Source organism: Centroberyx gerrardi, chromosome 5, assembly GCF_048128805.1.
Source record: "Centroberyx gerrardi isolate f3 chromosome 5, fCenGer3.hap1.cur.20231027, whole genome shotgun sequence".
NCBI classification, from domain to species: domain Eukaryota; kingdom Metazoa; phylum Chordata; class Actinopteri; order Beryciformes; family Berycidae; genus Centroberyx; species Centroberyx gerrardi.
The window spans coordinates 21364760-21381467 of NC_136001.1; the positions used below are offsets into that span (position 1 = coordinate 21364760).

The window sequence follows — 16708 nt, forward strand, 5'->3', positions numbered from 1 at the left end:
GTAGTAGATACTATATTGCTACACTTGAACACAATCTCCAAGATAAATGGATTCTCCAGGTGCCAAATTATTGCTGTTTTTTTGTCAGTAATATGTGCCAGTGTTCAATGTTACAGATTAGTGAATATGTCCTCAGTTGGGATGTGCTACCAAATCCAAACTGAATAATTGTTTGACAATTGTTTGATAACTGCTGCAGATACATTCAGGGATGTTGCCATGATGTGCCAACATCCCATATAAAATCAATGTTTTTAGCGTAGATACATCAAAGATGTTTCACTTGGAATCTGTGATTGGGGTATGAGAGTTTACCCAATGTATGCCCTGATAAAATTTATTTTAAGAATGAGATCAGTGGCCTGGCAAGGTAGTTGCAGGGGGATGGAGGGCCACACACACACACACACACACACACACACACACACACACAGATACAGTACACAGAATTTGTAGATGTTCAGCACAATCACAGTCCTTTACTTTTGGCCACTGGGTTAGGTGCCTTGCTCAAGGGCTTTTTGCCAGTAGTTGTTGAGGGAAGGAAGAGGCAGTGTGCTTCTTATTCGCCAACTAGATTGCTTATCTATATCTATTAGGCGACTGCTCCCCCCCACCCATGATGCCTCAGATGTGCTGCGGTGTGTATAGATGCAGGTTGTGATGTCTCTCCTTCACTCTGCTCAGTCAGTCAGTCAAGATCTGCTACCTTCATCACACACATCCATGTGTTATCTCAGCAAGTTCAATGAACAGGCAGAGCCATAAGACCTCATCTCCCCTTCCCATCTTACTATCATTCATATCATCCTTTTTCCCAATCCACTCATGTCTTTGTCCTTTATCACACCTGGGGAAGCGCCCCTATGCATATTCATGCTTATCCTCCATTACCCCGCCGCTCTTTGTGTCCTCACCTTTCCAAGCTCCTCGTCTCCTCTACTCGACCGACAATCATCCTATCGCTCACCATTGTATGTCAATGAGTGTGTCTGTGTATGAGCGTGTGTGTGTGTGTGTGTGTGTGTGTGTGTGTGTGTGTGTTACTGTCAGCTGCAGGAAACCTGATCACAGCACTCATGCATCAAAGAGAGGATGAGGGGGCAGTGGCGAGGAAGAGAAATGCAGCGTTGCAGTTCTTGTTTTCCCCTGTGATGGGGAGAGGACTGCCTGGGCATTTCAAATGTCTGGTGTGATTAGGCAACGCTATAAGCTCCCGTAGTCACACAGGAGGAGGAGGAAGGGATAGAGGGAGGGCATGCTGGTGTTTTAGCTGGCACTGTGCACGTGTACATATCTGTGTCTGTGTTTGTGTGTAGGAGGGGGAGTACGGGTTGCGTAGAAATAGAGTCAGATGATTCGCCTCTGCTGGCTGTTCTACAGCATGGAGAAAAAAATGTAGTTTCAGCAGGTATCAGGTATTGCTGCTGGTTAAGTGTCATTCTGTCCCCAAAGGTGGCATTTTGGCGACCGTGTTATAACAAGGAGGTTCAGTAGACCAGCCATTTCTGCCCAGGTTTCTGCAGATCCCAGAGAGCAGCGGCTGCTAGTGAGTGCAGAAGGGGAGCTCACAGCTACAGCAGTGATCGCCTATGAATCTCAGCATTGAGCTCTGTGCAGGCCACTCCTGGCACTCTATGCATTTTAAAGATGATCGTTGGGGCGTCGAAAATTATTACATTATGCCCCTATCCCACCATCTCTGTCTTTGTCTCTGTCTGTCTCTCTATCACTCTCCTTTTCTCTCTCCCTTCCTCCGCCTCCTCCTCCTCCTCCTCCTCCTCTCTGTCGTTCTCTTTCCAGGGTGTAGTAAATTAGAGCGAGGGCCAGGCTTTAGTGCTCTGTCTGAGTCCTTAGTGTCTGATGACACAGCATCCTCCTGTACTGGGCTTAGGGCTGAGGGGAGGGGAGGGGAGGCAGAAACATCTAGAGGGAAGTGTGCCTCCACTCAACTAGACAGGTTGGGGTAAAGTGCAGGGATGGTGGGGATGGAGTAGAGGTGTGTGTGTGTGTGTGTGTGTGTGTATGTGTGTGTGATTATGGGGTGGGGGTGTTGCAGTACATGGAGTAGAGGTGTGTGTGTGTGTGTGTGTGTGTGTGTGTATGTGTGTGTGATTATGGGGTGGGGGTGTTGCAGTACATGACGCGCTGTTGTGATACGGGTAGCATCATTTGTGAGGGAATAAGTTTGCAGTCATGCTATTCAGGTGAGACATTGTCCTCCGAGTCCTCACTGCAGTGAGGTGGAACAGAAGGACATGACTGACATTTTAAGCTACTAATGCTTTATAGATATTAAATGAAAGCTCTGTGTGATCCGTGTTGTTTCTAAACGGCGAAACAGCACAGACAGATGCCCACAAAGCATCAAAGATTTACATTTGACATTGGATAGAGATAACTTCTCTAAATTGAGTCAAGATGCACTTACTGTACATCCAGTCATCTAACAATGTTTCTCGTCTCTCTCCACTGCATACTTCCTATAATACTGCAAAGCTGCCATAAAGCTGACCTTTGAAAAAACTCCAATAAATGCCCTGTGAATCAGTACAGATATGTTTTGAAAATAATTTGGGTATGTTCTGATTTGGCCGAGTGTGTGACTGTTTGTGAAGGTCATTGCCATCTTTGAATAGGTCTATTGATTAGTGTGGTAGATGAGTAAATCTACAGTGAGCTGTGAAGTATGACTAGACCAGTCTATGCCAGGCTGGGGTACTGGGATGATTAAGAGAAGTACAACACCCCTTCTCCATGACCTAGTCCCTATTGTTTCCCTGCTTGGATCTCTCTCTCTCTCTCTCTCTCTCTCTCTCTCTGTCCCCCCTCCTCATCTCATTCTCAGTTTCTCTCTCTGCTGCATGCCTACCCATCCCTCCTCCCTCCGTCTACCCATCCATCTCAGGTTTGGCTCTCTCCCCTCTGCAGCTCTCTGGCTTTCTGTTCTGCATTACTCCCTCTCCTCCCCCTCCACCCCCTCATCTCTCTCTTTCTCTCTCTCTCTCTCTCTCTTCCTCTCTCCTTTCTCTCTAGCTCTCTTTACTGCTGTCCCGTACCCCTGCATGCCCCTCTCCATATCCCTGCTCCACTATTCCCCCTCCTCACACACACACACACACACACACACACACACACACACACACACAAGCTGTCCTTGCAGCTGCATTCTGCCTCCTGATTCTTGCATACGTGCCTTTTTCTTCAAAGCTCTATGGAGAATTAGAAACATTTCACCAGCTTTGCAGCAAATAAGTCATGCTTAGAGGGAGAAGCTTGCTTTACACTGTTTCTGATTTGTGTGTGTGTGTAGGTATGTATGCATGTATGTATGTATGTATGTATGTATGTATATATATGTATGCATGTATGTATATAGGTAGGTAGGCATAGGTATGTGGTAGTGTGTGTGTATGTGTCCTTGTGCACATTATATGTTAGAATGAAAATACGTTGTGTGTTGTGTGCATTGTGTGATCCAAGGGGCCTGTCCACTACTAAAGCCACTCACTGTGATTATATATATTTACGGATTTGATTGTCTCTGAATGTGCCAACACACTAGTGCACAATACGGTTGATATGTTGGCCCCATTGAAATGTTTTGTGGAAAGCAAAACCTCCCTCGCTACAGTGGCAGGATGTCTGTGTTCTGTCTGTCAGCCTCCTATAGCTCCCTTCTATCTGCAGCCATGCTGTCAAACTGAGTTTGCCCATTGTAACTGTGCCAGGATGCCAAGTTGGAGTCAACAGCAGATTTTCCCTCTACACATCCACCCAGCTCACAGACTAACTGAAGCCCCTTTACAATTGAATTATGAATCCCTATGTAAATGAATTTCTGTATGCTATAGAGGTTGACCTACATTGAAACTTAGACTCAATAAGGACAAAGCAGAAGTGTGTGCATGTGTGTGTGTGTGTGTGTGTGTGCGTGCGTGTGTGTGTGAAAGAGAGAGAGTCTTCATCTCTGGTGTTTTCAAAAACCTCTACAAATCCACATCTCAGTGTTTATCCATGGCAATACTCTTCACATCAAGAACCATATGGAGCATAGACATGCATGCTGGGCATCCGTAACCAGCTAATGATGGCCATTCATACTTTCTCCTCTCATCAACATACTGTATTTGCTTTGTCAGTGAAACACCTCCATTGACCTTCTCTGAGAGACAGATTAACCCTTTGGATGTGACCGTAGATCCCGTGTTTTCCTGTTTTTTTTTATAGCATTGATGATGAAGCACAGATAATTCTTTTTCTCCATATGACAGGAAAAATAGTGAGAGGATATTTTAGGTGGTGCAGATGCTATATAGGCAAAAAGGGACAGGAGAGGGGAAGGGAGGGAGAGAGAGAGGAGTCTTCTGATGCAGAGAATACATTTTGTCTTTCCCCAGACTGCGGACGCTATTTTTAATCTAATTAGATTTCAGGACACCACTTGTCTCAGGACACTTCTGGTCGCCTCCCCGTTCCTTTCTAGTGTTTCCCTTGGTGTGAGCCACAAACTCATGGTGTGTGTATTTTTCTACCTGCTGGCATGGTGGCGTAATGCATACAGAAGATGATGCCTTTATTATATATCTTTTATATGTTTTCCTCTCTCTACTTGGAGGTTATCATGTGATTTGTGTGTTGTGACAATTATAAGGTTATATGTGAGCTGGACATATTTAATATATAGGTCTATGGTTTTATGACCTGCTGTGGTCAAATGCATGTGTCATTAAGTATTTCGGCAACTTAATTCTTTGTAGATTGGAGTGCACATCAGGCAGTTTAAGCTGTAATTCCATAATTGGACTTACTACATTCATATTAACAAACTAGAATCATTTATACCTAAATGTTAAACTTTTGAATGCAAAGAAAATCCACTTTTTAAATTGTGAAGTGATGTCCTCATATTTTATATGTATATCTTTATTTGTCCTTCTCTACTGGCTGCATGTTGGACTTGATATCTTTTCTTTTACTTTTTGAGGGCCAGGTTTGTCAGAAGTGTCATAAATCCACATGGAGAGGTGGGGCTAAGCAGGCTAAGCAGAGAACACACTCGTCGTCCACTCCCAGATTCCTATCCCAACGCACACATTACTATTACTATTATAGATAATCAGCGAACCAACTCTTAACATCTGTTTTGTATTTTTGTTAGCCTGTCTTGATGTTTGCCATGGCGACTTGAAAACTTTGTAATGGTAATAGGCATAAAGTGAGATCGGTAGCATCACTAGCAAGTTAGCTGTAAACTGAGTACCCAAACGGTCAGTGTGTATGTAGAGAACCGTGCTAGAGAACCATGCTTTCCATCCAACGAGAACCTTCTCTTTTCACTATACACTGTGCCACTCTTGATAAGGGAATAATAATTCTTGTTGGCTTTGTCCAAAATTATGCACATACACACACACACGCACACACACACAGACACACTCACACATACACACACACCGCTGCCTCACCCCAGTGCCCAGCCCCACTTGGCCCAGTGCTGTTTATGGGTGGGGAGTGGTTGTTGAGAGCCTAGAGTCAGCAGATCTGCCCCTGATCGATGACAGCGTTTGCGGTTCTCTTCCAGTAAGAGCTTTAAGCTTGAGAAGAAGAGAGCCATTTGGCCACGGAGCGGGGAGAGCCTCCCTGCGCCTGTCTCCTGTGCTCCAGAGGCAGCCTATAGAGACACTGTAGTGGTGAAAGCCAGCCAGCATGGAGCACACTCACACTGGGTCTGACGCAGACAGGGCAGAGGTGTTAACTGTGCTCCCGGCCCTACGGTGACTGGCCACAGTAGGAGTGATGACAGTGGAGTAAAACACAGGTCTCATGTGTCCTTGTTGCCACTGACTGCGTGCCCTTTGTCTCTACCTTTGTCCTTTTACTATACTACGTCTATTCCTGTACCTTGTGTAGTGGTAGACCATTACCGTTCAGCATATATCTTACGGTTTTCTTATTGCTGGTAGGGTAAAGTCTTTACGAAGGGTGAAGTATGAACACAGTGAGGGCTTTCATCAATGTGCCATGTTAAAATGGGTTTCAATATCACCTGTACTGTGAGCAGCTGTGTGTTTAGAGGGCGAACCAATGCAAGAGAGTGCAGTGTGACTCAGAAGAGCTCAGGACTCACATCAGCTAATGAACAGTCAACCTACAGTCATCTCTTCCTTTCATTATGACAGGATGGTGCAAAGGGTTGCACACCATGTGCTGAACAGTATGTCCCATATCATTTATTGTGTAAATTGTCTAATTCTCTCTTTATCTCTCTGTCTCTCTCTCTCTCTCTCCACAGACATTTATAGTCCTAAACAAAGGGAAAACACTCTTCCGCTTCAGTGCCACGCCTTCCTTGTACATCATAAGCCCTTTTAGTCTATTTAGGCGAATAGCTATTAAGATTTTGATACATTCATATCCTTTCAAGTGATGAGATGCATTTTCTGTGCTGTTGAATGAGAAAAAAACAGAAGTTGCAGTATTTTTTTTGAAGAATTTGAAGTTGCTTCTTTTATCAGTCCTCCCTGACCACTGATAGATGGTGTGTGTTTCCAGCTTATGTCACCACAAGTGGTCAGTTAAATGAGAAGGGGAAACTAATGCACTGTAAGCACAAGGCTGTACACTCTACTAAATCACTGTCTCCCCTTCTTCCTTAAGTTTTACTTCATTAATATTAATGCTATATTGCAATTGTTGATGTATTGATATGTTGTTTGAATGTGTGGGGTGTTATGGGTAAAACCGTCCAAACTTTCCTTAACTCCTATCCCCTCACGTTATTCAGCATGATCATCATGTGTACAATTTTGACCAACTGTATATTCATGACTTTTAGTGATCCTCCAGAATGGTCCAAACAAGTGGAGTAAGTACATTTTCATACTTCTCAATTAACAAATCCTCACTGATATGTCTGCTGCTATTTCACTTTCCTCTCTTCTCTTTTTATTCAAGGTATACCTTCACGGGTATCTACACTTTTGAGTCACTCACAAAAATTGTTGCCAGAGGCTTCTGTATAGATGGGTTCACCTTCCTCAGAGATCCATGGAACTGGCTGGATTTCATGGTCATCTCTATGGCGTAAGTAGTTCACCTCGCAGTTAATAATCACAAAAATAATCTCTATTTGTATAGTACTATTCAAAACACAGGAGTAAATAAAGCAAAACACAAAATACAGATAAAAGCATACAGTACATTTAACAGTAAAGTAAAGTGATGCAAGCAAAGCAAGAACAAAGCAAAACAAAAAGGGAGATTAGAAGATTAGTAAAAGATATATTTATAAAAGCAAACTTATAAAAATGAGTTTTAAGAAGTGATTTCAAAGGTGTTACTGATTTAGCAAGCCATATTATTTTCCAAGATAACACCAGATAACAGATAAAGGCGGGGCTGGCAGCGGCTCATTCTTGTTTGGTTTTTTTTACGAATAAAACAACACAAGTTAACTGAACATTTGTTATTTCACATTGTGTCATTAAAGTTTAATTATTATATAAGTTTAAAAATTATTTTTATTTATTATTTATTTATGTTCTATCATAATGTGTGTTATTGTAACAAGGCTGTATATTCTGTAGATCCATCAAAGAGAAAAGCTTATCTTTTATCAACAAACAGCCAATTTATGCATTTTCTCACAGAACAATTTTGAATAATGTGATATAATGGTTATTTTACATCATGAGGGAGAAGAGTCCTTTTTCATTTAATCCTTCCTTTCCCACAGTATTGCCCCATCTTAATGCAGTTAAACCATGCTGATAATATTTTTTAATTATCTGTTTATGTAGCAATCCATTTTCTTTCTTTCTTTCTTTCTTTCTGTCTGTCTGTCTGTCTTTCTTTCTTTCTTGCTTTGTTTTTTTCTTTCTTGCTTTCTTGCTTTGTTTTTTCTTGCTTTCTTGCTTTGTTTCTGTCTTTCTGTCTGTCTGTCTTTCTTTCTTTCTTTCTTTTTTCTTTCTTTCTTGCTTTCTTGCTTTCTTGCTTTGTTTTTTCTTTCTTGCTTTGTTTTTTCTTTCTTTCTTTCTTTCTTTCTTGCTTTCTTTTTTCTTTCTTACTTTCTTTCTTGCTTTCTTGCTTTGTTTTTTCTTTCTTTCTTTCTTTCTTGCTTTCTTTTTTCTTTCTTTCTTTCTTGCTTTCTTGCTTTGTTTTTTCTTTCTTTCTTTCTTTCTTTCTTGCTTTGTTTTTTCTTTCTTTCTTTCTTTTTTTCTTTCTTTCTTGCTTTCTTTTTTCTTTCTTTCTTTCTTGCTTTCTTGCTTTGTTTTTTCTTTCTTTCTTTCTTGCTTTGTTTTTTCTTTCTTTCTTTCTTTCTTGCTTTGTTTTTTCTTTCTTTCTTTCTTTCTTTCTTTCTTGCTTTCTTTTTTCTTTCTTACTTTCTTTCTTGCTTTCTTGCTTTGGTTTTTCTTTCTGTCTTTCTTTCTTTCTTGCTTTGTTTTTTCTTTCTTTCTTTCTTTCTTTCTTTCTTTCTTTCTTTCTTTCTTTCTCTCTCTCTCTCTCTCTCTCCCTGTCTGTCTGTCTGTCTGTCTGTCTGTCTGTCCTTGTTCTGTGTTTGGGACGGCTGCTGAGTAACTGTATCTGATCCACCTTGCAGGTATATAACAGAGTTTGTAAACCTAGGCAATGTGTCAGCTCTGCGTACGTTCAGGGTTCTGAGGGCTTTGAAAACAATTTCTGTTATCCCAGGTAAGACTGTCCAGGTGTTTGTGTTTGCGGGCGGGCGAGTCGCGGGGTTGATGTTAGGTGTGGTTTTGTTCTAGTCCCTCTCCTCTCCTCTCCTCTTCCTCCCTCCCTCTCTTCCTCCTGGGCGGACAGGCGTTCTCTCTCTCACCGTGGTGTCCCCTCCCGGTCTTCGATGGTGGTGCTGGTGTCGTGCTCTTGCGCGTACATGCGTGTGTGTGTGTGCGTGCGTGTGTGTGTTGTTATTGTGTGTGTGTTGTGTGTCATGGGGTTCTGTTCTGTGTGTCATCCTACCTTGTTACAGATATATAACAGAGTTTGTGGACCTTGGGAATGTCTCGGCGCTGAGAACGTTCAGGGTTCTCCGAGCATTGAAAACTATTTCTGTCATTCCAGGTGAGACTCCCATTTAAACACTAAGGCTGAGCTTATTTTATCTATTAACTATCATTATTTCTATTACTTTGATTTTTTTTTCTTTTTAAAAAGAGGATGCCTCAGAAACAATACATTTTTTTGTTTTCTTTTTCTTTTACAACAATCAAAAATGGTAGCAATACATTTTTGATAGGCTTAGCAGTCTACTGGCAGTCTTGTGGGGTTAAGTGGAAGAGGTGACCCCTATGAGCTCCCCTATGTGTCCCATATGGACAGACTGCGTTAAACAACATATCATTGTATGCAATAGCTGTCTTTTAATATACTTCCACCCCAAGTGAAATTAAAAAAAACGTCCAAAACAATCTGATAATATGGGGAAACATTTCAATTAAATGCACTTCTATGTTTATTTTTGTTGATATTGTAACGTTTGAATAGTAACATGTTCAAATTCATTAAAGAGGATCTTACACACCTCTAGTTTTTAGATAGCCTTAATTCTTTTGTAAAGGGATTGACTTTTAAGGATATGTTCATGAGTGATTAAATCAACACACTCATAATAACATGATCACAAGAAGTTTAGATTTATTACCATCTGTTTATTTTTTTATTCAGTTTTGTTTCATATATTCGCCACAGTTCGCTCAATCTATGAAATCTATGATAGTGCCTTCTGATTTCCAAAGACCATTTAATTCCCTAAGACTGCCAAGCCTAGTTTGACAACACATTTTATGCTGCATGAAGCTTTGAGACACCTGCTTTTACAAGTTTGGCTTTTAAGGGGCTTTTCCTTTGGATTTTATTCTTTTTTATTATAACAGAGTTCTTGGATTTAGGCTTCTGATTTTTTTTGAAGATCTTTGTCCATCCTGGGAGTGAAAGGGAGACACATAACGAAGAAATGAGTGAACATGAATAAGTAAAATTCTATGCATATATCTCAGATCCAACAGAAAGATTTTACTCTGGGGAATAGACCGTAACACAAGGGCAGCTTATACATTTGCACCATTGGAAATGTTTGTAAATCAGCAGGAACTATGCATACATACACACAGACACACACACACACAGAGTCAACACACACACACACACACACACACTGAGCCGAACACTCCAATGGTGCAAAACTGTTGTTGAACAAAGGTATTGAGGGGCAAGTTGGACTTTCCTATGATTTGTTGTGGATTTGTGCACATACAGTACTGTAAGCTCAGCCTCCAGCATACAGTGCTCAGCTGTGCTCTGGGCTAACCCAGCCTGAGGGCACACCCAGTGGGAGCACTGCACCAGTGGGAGAAGGGGGTGCCTGGGATGGGAACGGTTCTTCAGTTAAAGCAAAGTCACCATCACGGTTTTCAGACAGGTGATGTTGACACAGAGTCAATTCCTTCAGCCTTGGCGTTTAAATGACCTGCATGCCACCTTTCATTGCCCCTTCCACTCCTCTTCCTCGCCTGTCCTCTCTTTCTCCTCTTCACTTCCCGCTTCCCTGACTGAGCCTGGTTCTGCGCTCTGTTTGTGGTGCTGCTGTGTTCGGTTGATTTGGTGGATGTTTATTAATCAGTTTATTAATCAGTCTTATCATCTGAGAGTGGCTCGGGATGTTCCTTAAGATGGATGCGAGGAGAGAAGGGAAGTACGAATCCCATGATGCGGCTTCCCTTCTCCACTTGATCCTAAACCCAGCTGTGGCCTTGTCTGCCCTTCCTCAATGGGAAAGGCTTCAGACAATTCGGTTTTCTACCTCACATTTGTATAGAACCATTTCCTTGTGTGGGGAAGTTAATGTGATGAAAGGCCTGATGCTGAAAATGTGTCGATCTGATGGAAACATCCCGCACAGCCGCGATATTCGTTGTGGTGTACTGTGTTGTGTGAAATAGCAGAATGTGATCTCTTCTGCTCACTGTGTGTACAGTATGATGAATGTCTGTGCTATTGTTGAGGGCAATTCTGGTACTTTAACTTGGTTCAACATGAATGCACTATCATAGTCCAATCAGTGTCCTGTTAATAAATATTATTTAGACATATCTTTGATTTTATTGAAGGTTTCTGGAAGTGTCTCTGTTTAATCACCATATAGCTAGAACCCTGCGGTGAATACATCTAAATTTTGAAAGAGACTACAAAAGTGCTGAAGACTGAAGCACTTTGCACATCTGCTCAGGTCATTATTTAGGCTGCCATTCAGAGTTTAGATAAGTCTGTCTATTGAGTTTTTAGTGCAAAAACTATGCAGATTGTTTTTCTCAGACATAGGCTACTTCTGATAATAAGAACTCCTCAGGCATTTGATATGAAATGGGGTTTTCCTAATATACAGGTTCCTGAGCTGTATGGAGTTTGGACATGCAACATAAGTGTTTTCTTTCTCTAATGTGCAGTATCTACTCTTAAGACAAGGTAAAGGAAGAAAAGGAATAAGTCTAGTCTAGAGTAGAAACAATCTTCACATTTATTATACGCTTAAGTAAAACACGTTCCTCTCCTATGTAGCTTATTTGGTTGGCTCATGATAATCAATACTAATAAGTAGTCTACATGAAATGTAGAGTGACTGTTGACATTCATATTATTTCCTAATGACACATACAACCTGTCCTTATTTCTATTCTTTAAAATCCTTAACTTATATCACGTTTATCCCATTCAATACAGAAGACATCCAGTTTCATGATATAAGATAATCTCATTAGTTCCTACAAATAATTATCAACACAAATTATTGATATGGTAATAATAATAATAATAGTTTGATGGTGGAGACAGGGTTTGTCCTACCAGCAGCCCCGACATGATGTGGCAGGACGGCACGTTCCTCTGCCTCTCTGCTGCAAAGCCATACCTGCCCACAGTGGCTGCTGAAAATAAGGAATATTTTCCAGCCCATTAAGCCCCTAGCACTCCAACACACGTGCACATACACACACACACACACACACACACATACACATATGAATGCATGTACACACATACATGCACAGACTACTCTTTATATCACCTCATGGGGCTAGTCGTAGCATTATTGCATCTTTTTGTGGCCGCTCTTGCATTATTTATGTTTGGATATCATAGAATGCCAATTTCTATGCTGAATATCTTTTACACCCAAGTTGGGTTCTCTTCTGTTGTTGTTCTCTGTACTTGTACTTGATACTGTGCTACAGTATGCTCAAACAACAAGCCAGTAACATCACATTTAAAAGCCTTACTATATGGTTGATTCTCTTCAGATAAGTCTACTACAATGTCTAAAAGACATCCGGCAGAGCTGGAGAAGGAAGAGCTTTGTGTGATACTGAACATATAGACTATAGCTATATACTACTGTACTATTAGAATAATTAGTTATTTCAAATCATTCATACATGAGTGGTAGGACTAATACAGTGAGGAATTATTGTGCCCTTTTGTGCTGATATACAGTATCACTGCTATAGCTTTTCAGCCTTTTTGTAATGCACTTTAATCACATTGAAACCCCACAAATGTCATTAAAGTTGATGCAAAAGCCATAATAGCCTGTGTTGTGGTATTGTTGGTAAAAAGTTACTCTATTCTTCCTCAATTACAAGCACCACATACTGTACACACACACACTAAACACTAGAGTTTTATGACAGAATGGAGTGCCGGTTTATCAAACGTGATGATTTTTGTGGGCTTTTGAAATGCTAAAAGTACATTTCATATATGCTGAAAGCCTATGGCAGTGAATCTCCACAACATGGCTACCAAATCTATTAATAATTGAAACAAATGCAGACAACAGTCTGAGCTATTGATTCCCATCAAGACAAGCATGACATAGGAACAACAACAATAAGCAGCAGCAAAGCACAGGTTTTATCCTTTAAGGGGACGCAAAGATACACTGAAAACCCCATTTCTCCTAAAGTTTCTGCTGTTGAGACTTGGCAACGTTGGAGGCAGGTGGAGGCAAGTAATTCTGATGTGCCAGCCAAGTTAACATTTAAGAACCTGCGCAGCACAGGGTTAAATATGCCTGAGTATGTTCTACCTATCAGAAGTACTTATGTGTGTGACTTAAGTCAGCTCTGAATTGCAGCTGTATAACCAGTCTGAGCCTGTGCATTCTTGCAGTGGCCAAGCTTGCAATTCCCTTTATTTGTATCTATGTGTGTGTGTGTGTGTGTGTGTGTGTGTGTGTGTATGCGTATGCGTGTGTCTGTGTGTGTGTGCGTGTGTGTTTGTGTGTGCCTTTGTGTTCGTAACTGTGTGTGCATATGTATGTGCATGTGCTTGTGTGTGTGTGTGTGTGGGTGTGTGTGTGTGTGAGCGTGTGTGTGTGTGTGTGAGTTTGTGTGTTTGTGTGTGTTTGTGTGTATGTGCATACCTGTGTATGTCTGCGTGTGAGTGTGTGCGTATGTGTGTGTGTATGTGTGTGTGTGTGTGTGTGTGTGTGCGCTCATGCATGCGTGTGTGTGCATGTGTGTGTGTGTGTGTTTGTTGTCCCTTAATCGGCCAGGCCTGAAGACCATTGTGGGTGCTCTGATCCAGTCTGTGAAGAAGCTGTCGGATGTGATGATCCTGACCGTCTTCTGTCTCAGTGTCTTCGCTCTGATTGGACTTCAGCTCTTCATGGGCAACTTGCGGCAGAAGTGCGTTATCTGGCCAATCAACATGACTGAGCAGTACCTGCCCAATGGCAGCAGGGGCTTTGACTGGGATGCGTACATCATGAATAGAAGTGAGTTCTTGCCACACTTTACATCACGAGTTGGACATGATTGCATAAAAAGGGGCCAAACAGTACAGTACAACAGTACAGTTTTTTCCTTTTTTACAAGGACAATATAAGGGAACAAACACACACAAACTCCCACATTTCCAGGTTTCATCACTTCTCTTGCTAATTTATACATTACAGTACAGTATTATTTCAGTTTGTCTGCATCTTTTAGCCTTTATAGCATATTACCAACTGCCCAATGAGTAAACCAAGTGACTGTTCTCTTGTTTTTTTCTAGCCAATTTCTACTTCCTCCCTGGTATGCTTGATGCTCTAATATGTGGAAACAGCTCTGACTCGGGGTAAATCCGTGCTTCACTCACTACACACCTGTTAATGTCACCATGTTTATGCTTTGCATCCTGTTCAGGTTCTTTATTCAGCAGGTGTCTCCTGTCTCCCATTGACTGACTTATTAAAATTAGACAAAAGTAAGTGCAGTGACCCTGTGTAAGAGCAGTGGACCCTCTATATTTTTGCATTTAACAGGAGGGTGATGATTTCCTCTTTAAAACCCCAGTAACTGGACTCAATATTATTTATAGAAATACTCCCTATTCTTCACAGTGCTTGGGTATTCTAGAGTTAAAGTCGACCCAACACCCTCAATGAACAGTCAACAAATGGGAAAATAGGTGTTAATGGGGAAACAGACCAAAAATAATTAATTTCAGTCAGGAAACATAAAGTTATAAACCATTAATGCAGCAAATCGTAATACAGTTGTATTTGCCATTAAGTGCACTGCCTTGCAAAGTATGCTCCACATAAACCTAATAATATGAAAAGATAAATTAAGATACAGAAAGATAAGATAAGGTGAAGAAAAGAATGCATACAGATCAGAGACACACATCCTTCAAATGATATGATACTGTCCTAACATGCCATGCCCAGTGAAGAGCCTCTCCAGGTAAAGAAATAAAACCAGTGCAGGTAGAGGCTGGGCTGGTGGAGGGAGACTTCAGCAATGTCAGGCTTAGGCAGCAGTGCCAACATGCAGCAGGCATGAGTGTGAAGAAGGTCATCTTAAACAGACTACCTTACTGTGAGTGTTTGAATGTTGCATATCATGGATCAGCTGATAGCTGCTGTAGTGTGCATGAACTACTGTAAAGCCTCATTTAAATCACACACAGAAGCTTTTAACCTTAATGCTGGTGAAGAATGTAATTTTGCTTTTTTTAAAGTGCATGATTTGGGATTAAAATATTTTAGCAGTTTACATAATAAATTACTTAATATATAATGATTCTATTTTAGCACATTACTCTTTCTCTTAGCTAGACAGGCTAGACAGTCAAAGATTTTTTTATCATTCAAAAGCCAGTTGCTCGCTTTGATAAAGATCAAGGGATATTCATTTTGAATCGCATCAGTAACCTACCAGTACCAACGTAAGCATGCATGCGTAAGCTGTTGATGAATTTATTTCAAACAACTTCTTGTGTCACACTCTTACCGAAACAAATAGCTTTTGCAAGCTCATTTTCATGGACCTGCCCTGTTTCACCCGACATGGGCAGTGATGCCTGTATCTTTAATCCCTTAACTGGGTTAGTGCTGAAGTGGCACATTTTACCGTAGTGATGCAGTTTCTGGGGCATGTGGGACTCCTTACTAAAAATTAGAATCAGTTAAATAACACTTTATATATTATTGTGTGTTCCTGGCAGGCATTGTCCGGAGGGCTTTACATGTATGAAAGCAGGAAGGAACCCCAACTACGGTTACACCAGTTTTGACAGCTTTGGCTGGGCTTTCCTCACCCTCTTTCGCCTCATGACCCAAGACTTCTGGGAGAATCTCTACATGCTGGTAAAGCACAGTGTCTTCTTCTCTCCATCTGCCTCTTCTCCTCCGTCTCACATCATTTGAATGTAAATATATATGTCCGATGAAAAGACAAAAGGCAGGACTGCATATGGCATTACAGTATGACCTATGGATGCAGGTGTTGGCCCTTTGTTTACACCTGTTCCAGAGATTTTAAATTCTTCAGTAAGCCTCTTCAGTCCTCAGCACATATCCAGAGAAGTGAAACACTCCCTAAGCAGGACTGATGATTTTGTCCTCCCTACATCATAAAAAAAAATTACATCATCATCGTAATACCTGAATGAATCAGCAAAAGTGCCTCTCAGCAGCTCTCTCCCACTCAGTTCATTTGCCCTCTGAATAAAAAGGGAAGGAAGGAAGCCTGGTCAGAAATAGCTAGAAGTGTGTGACTAGCCACTTTCTGTCACTAACTTGTCTTTCGTTTCATGTGAGGCCTCTATTGTGGGCGAGGATCTGACATTTGTGTCACATGATGAAGTTGCAGCTAAATGTAAAATCTAAGCAGTCAGCACAGCAGTTAGATAGATAGATAGATAGATAGATAGATAGATAGATAGACAGATAGATATTGTACATCTGTCTCTACTGAGTATCTAAGGACCTCAGTCTGGGGGTCTGTTGCTTGCTATCTTGGCAATACTGTACAGTTTCTTTTTGTCAAGTAAATTCATTTTTCCAAAATAGCAACCACAGATTCAACAAATGACCTTTAGAACAGAGTCATATTCTCTACACAAATATAAAAATGTTTTTAACTGCCCGTTGAACCAGGTATATACTGTACAGTATGTGTGTTTGAAGAAATAGAACATCTCTCTTTTGTCCTGTTTCTCTCTCTTTCTGTTGCTGCTATGCGCACAAATGCATACACAGACACACATATAGCAAATACTGTATACTGACGCACATAGTCACTTATCAATAACTGTAATCTTTAACTGTACTAACATGACACTGCACATTTCTTTGCTGCTCCTGCACATTTGCACCACCACAGCCATAACAGATTCACTTCAGCTGGCTAATAACCCAGTC

The 16708-nt window shown here is 41.1% G+C and overlaps 1 protein-coding gene across 11 annotated transcripts in view; it reads left to right on the top strand.

Moving 5' to 3' along the window:
* Positions 1-16708, top strand: part of scn8ab (sodium channel, voltage gated, type VIII, alpha subunit b) — a 43987-nt gene that overhangs the window by 4319 nt on the left and 22960 nt on the right. For 9 of the 11 annotated variants that reach the window (XM_078283576.1, XM_071919382.1, XM_078283574.1 and 6 more), the window contains exons 2-8: positions 6296-6414; positions 6779-6868; positions 6958-7086; positions 8993-9084; positions 13571-13792; positions 14073-14136; positions 15511-15652. In XM_078283576.1, coding sequence (XP_078139702.1) covers positions 6296-6414; positions 6779-6868; positions 6958-7086; positions 8993-9084; positions 13571-13792; positions 14073-14136; positions 15511-15652 — 858 coding nt within the window. Of the gene's footprint in view, positions 1-6295; positions 6415-6778; positions 6869-6957; positions 7087-8602; positions 8695-8992; positions 9085-13570; positions 13793-14072; positions 14137-15510; positions 15653-16708 lie in introns of all 11 variants that reach the window. The other 2 variants (XM_071919385.1, XM_071919391.1) reach the window with 1 other exon arrangement.